The 3,915-nt window shown below is 40.9% G+C and overlaps 1 protein-coding gene across 1 annotated transcript in view; it reads left to right on the forward strand.

Annotated features, from left to right (window-relative positions):
- kcnj13 (potassium inwardly rectifying channel subfamily J member 13) overlaps positions 1 to 3,915 on the forward strand; it is a 15,948-nt gene that overhangs the window by 8,398 nt on the left and 3,635 nt on the right. The window contains exon 2 of the mRNA XM_034867033.1: positions 2,753 to 3,309. Within this exon, the coding sequence (XP_034722924.1) occupies positions 2,793 to 3,309 (517 nt within the window). The 5' untranslated portion in view covers positions 2,753 to 2,792. The remainder of the gene's footprint in view (positions 1 to 2,752; positions 3,310 to 3,915) is intronic.

Consider the following 3,915-nt stretch of genomic DNA (forward strand, 5'->3'; position numbering starts at 1 on the left):
AGTTACACCTTTTGAATGCAATTACTGAAATAAATCAAGTTTTTCAAAATATTCTAATTTACTGGCTTTTACCTGTAATCACTTTGATTTAACATGAGCACTGAGTCCAACATGTAAATGTGTCATTACACATAGGAGCACATAAACACACAAGAACAAATAAAAGCACATAAGCAGTAAGCCTAGACCCACTGTGTACTGCCCATACACAGATAAAAAAGCACAAACAAATAGTAAAACGATTAAGTAATTATCTCAGAAATACACCTACTCACACCTAAAGCTCACGTTGTATACAATCTGCTCACTGCAAACTATTCCTTTTTGAACAACAGCCAGTCACAGTGACTGTGTGCAACTTCCTTGTCACCATGCCTGGACAGAGCCAATCAAAATCGACTAAATGGCAACCTTGTCTATAGCTGGAGATGCTGAACACAAGGGAAGGTCCAGTACAACCTCTCTAATATTATTTGCATTAGAAATTTGTGTTTTAAAGGGAACATAATGCCATTACTTTGAAGAGGAAGTAAAAGTTCAGTGGTGACCAACTGATCCAGTGACATATCTGACACACTGAGGTCCAGTATAGTGGAGCATATGGTTCTCATGTGATGGCCTTGATGACTGTTCCCCCCAGCCTCAGCACAAAGACAAACCTCTTACCAAACTATCTACTCCTTCACCCGACACACTCCTCATTATCCTGCAGCTTATGTCCCAGATAAGTCCTCAGTTGGTCAGTGTTTGCTTCACAGATAAACACAGAAAGTGTTCTGATGTTATTTAATCTGTTCTTCTTTAGGACTACTGATCCGATTTCAGATTTTTTAAATATAATCAAGTACATTTTTAATTTGTGTTATTAAACTGGTTGAAACATGCTTTATAAAACTATGCAGTATTTATGTATATATCTTTCTTTTGTTAGTGTGGGTACTTTCTGAACAATAATATATGATGTTATTGAACTTTATTTTTAAAATGTAACATTACTCCTTGTGCCCCCAAATTAGATTTAAAGTGATGTTGGAACTCTTTATGTTTGGAAGCTACACAAACGTCACAGCAAGTGCATCAAAAGAAGTGCATAATAAATGCATGCGTAAAATGATAGTGAATGTACATTGTGATTGGGGAACAAGATCAGTGGAGAGCCATGCAGTGCAGTAAGTTTAAAGCTCCCTGCAGATGAAAGACGCATTCCTACTCTGCATGTGGCTGTGTTCCTCAGACAGATTCCCAGCTGGGACCTGCTCTAATCTCCTGGCAACAATATTGACATAGAAATAGAAACTCTGACGAGTACAGGACTCTAGCTGTCTGCCTGTCAGGACTGCCTTCATATCCATCTGGTGCTCAGAGTTCCTCTACGCACATATGCGATGTTTAAATTAGACACATGGTGATTCTGTAGATACAGCTTAACACTGGGATTTAAAGGAACAGTTCCATATAATATATAAGATGATAATATATATACTGTTTTACCCAGATGAAAAGATGGATTTCAATTTCATCAAGACTAGTTTAGCCTAGATTAACTACTAGTTACTGCTAAACTAGGGTCATAAAAAATTGAAAGAGTCTTAAAGTCTTGCAGGAGAAGTGTACATTTGGTCCTTTTGTTGCCAGTTCAAAAAAGGCCAATGTGTCACTAATGTAAGGTTTTATCTGTGTGGGTACCAGAATGCAGATGTGTGGACTCAAGTCATTAACGTGATGAGTTTTTGATTTGTCTAAATCCATATTTTACTTAATGCATTACAACTGTTGGTGATATTTCAAATGGAATTCAAATTGAGATGTAGGACTAGGATTAGGATTAGAATTTAAAGTTTAAGCCTTGAGAAGGGCCTTGTTGGTCCCTTTGTAGCCTAAACTTGTCACTCCGACTTTTTCTCTCCTCTGCAAGAATGTTCTCAGCACATTTTATGGCAATCCTCCCGATACAGAGGTTTAGAAGTGGCACGCGGAGCTCTCTAGGGGGGGGCCAAACCGTTTAGGCGAGGCTCAGTAAATGGAAGTGAAAAAAAAGATAACATTAGATATAATAATAGTAACACCAAATTGTGTGTGATTTGTTAAAAAGATACTTAAGAGATACAGTAGTTTGGGGGAATTCAAATTTTGATGTCAGCAGGCTTGCTCACAATGACAAAGCTACATGCAGATGTTTAGCAGGTAACTTGATGATGGCGCTTGATGAAAAGTCACATAAATTTCAACTAATCCTGAGGAGGACATGAATGTCTGTCAAAGTGATTGTATGTGACTTTTAAATGTTTCTGAAACTGTTGTTCCATCTGATGATCATAAATGACCTGTATCACCAAACACGACTAACAGTGAAAAGAACACTGTTCTTATATAGTTATTAGTAAGGCCTCTGCCCTGGTCACAAAATGATTTACGGCAGGTGGACGCTACAGTAAAACATTATGATGGGTCACAGATTTGGGCTGAACACCGGAAAAAAGCTATTTTGTACAGAAGGCTACCCACATTCACTGCCAGGTTTGAGCTCAAAGGCTCCCTAATTCTGAGCTAAATAGCTTACAAGATATATCATGTAAATCTGACCGTTTTGGCGCTTTTTGAAGTTTTCGCTGCTTTCAGTCTTTGTGCTAAGCTTTGCTAGCACATGTCAGATCTACCTCTGTACTGGACACACAGAAAGACAACTGATATTAATATTGAATGATACAGGCTTGTAAAATATCCCTGGGATTCTTTTATTATTTCATTTCAGGATTATCCTGTATTTCCCTGCTTGACATCCACCTGCAACCATGACAACCAAATCAAACAGCAGTGTTCTGGGTGGCAAGGCTTCCTCCTCTCCACTCTTGTCGTCCCCGCCCCGGCAACGCCTGGTCACCAAAGACGGACACTGTGCCCTCCGTCCACCGGTCTGTTCCTCGGGCTCGTGGCGCGGGGCTCTTGGCAGAGCCTGGGTACTGGCCCTACAGGACCTTTGGGGACTGTTGGTGGGTCTGCGCTGGAGATGGGTCCTGCTGGCCTTCTGCGCCTCCTTCCTGGCGCACTGGCTGCTGTTTGCCTGCCTTTGGTACTTGCTGGCCCACCTCAACGGAGACCTGGCAGTGCAGGATCACGATGCCCCCCCACAGGGGCATGTAGTTTGTGTGAAGCACATAACCAGCTTCACGGCTGCCTTTTCCTTCTCCCTGGAGACACAGCTGACCATCGGCTACGGCACCATGTTCCCCAGTGGGGACTGTCCCAGTGCCATAGCCCTGCTGGCTGTGCAGATGTTGCTGGGGCTAATGCTGGAAGCATTCATCACAGGTACAACTTTCCCATTCCTAAAGCCTTCTCTCCACTGAACTTTAAGGTCACAGACGCAATCGTAAGTCTAATGCAAACATTGGGAGCCAAACTAGAGTCAAAATTTAAAAACTGGGGGAGTGGGGGTTTCCCTAGGGGGTGGGGGTTTCCCCATCTTCAGTGATGCTTAACTTCAACCAAATCTTCTTTTACCTTGTTTTTTTCAACCACCAACCTATTTTCCCATGTGTTTGTGTGTCCATGTCTAAGTGACTGATGGAACAACAAGTTTTGAAATTGGTCCAACCGCTGCAGCAATAATTTTATCATTGGGAAACACACTTCATAGTGATTTTGTTTCATGTAAAACAAATCTTAAACAAAGAGATCTTACTCTTTAAAGTAAGGGTTAAAAGGTTTCTAATTGTAGGGTTCCTCTCCATGATGTTGTCAGTTACTTCGAAAAATAATCAGGCTGTCAGTGGCAAAAAAAACACTTTTAGTGGATTCAAAATTACACTGAACATTTGTCCTGTAGGGTTGTTGTACAGTGGTCTCGCTCAATACCGGACCAAATTCAAAGATTTTGTGCACGTTAATATATGTGTAATATATATTTATATATAT

This window comes from Etheostoma cragini, chromosome 3 (genome assembly GCF_013103735.1).
Source record: "Etheostoma cragini isolate CJK2018 chromosome 3, CSU_Ecrag_1.0, whole genome shotgun sequence".
In the NCBI taxonomy this organism is placed as follows: Eukaryota; Metazoa; Chordata; class Actinopteri; order Perciformes; family Percidae; genus Etheostoma; species Etheostoma cragini.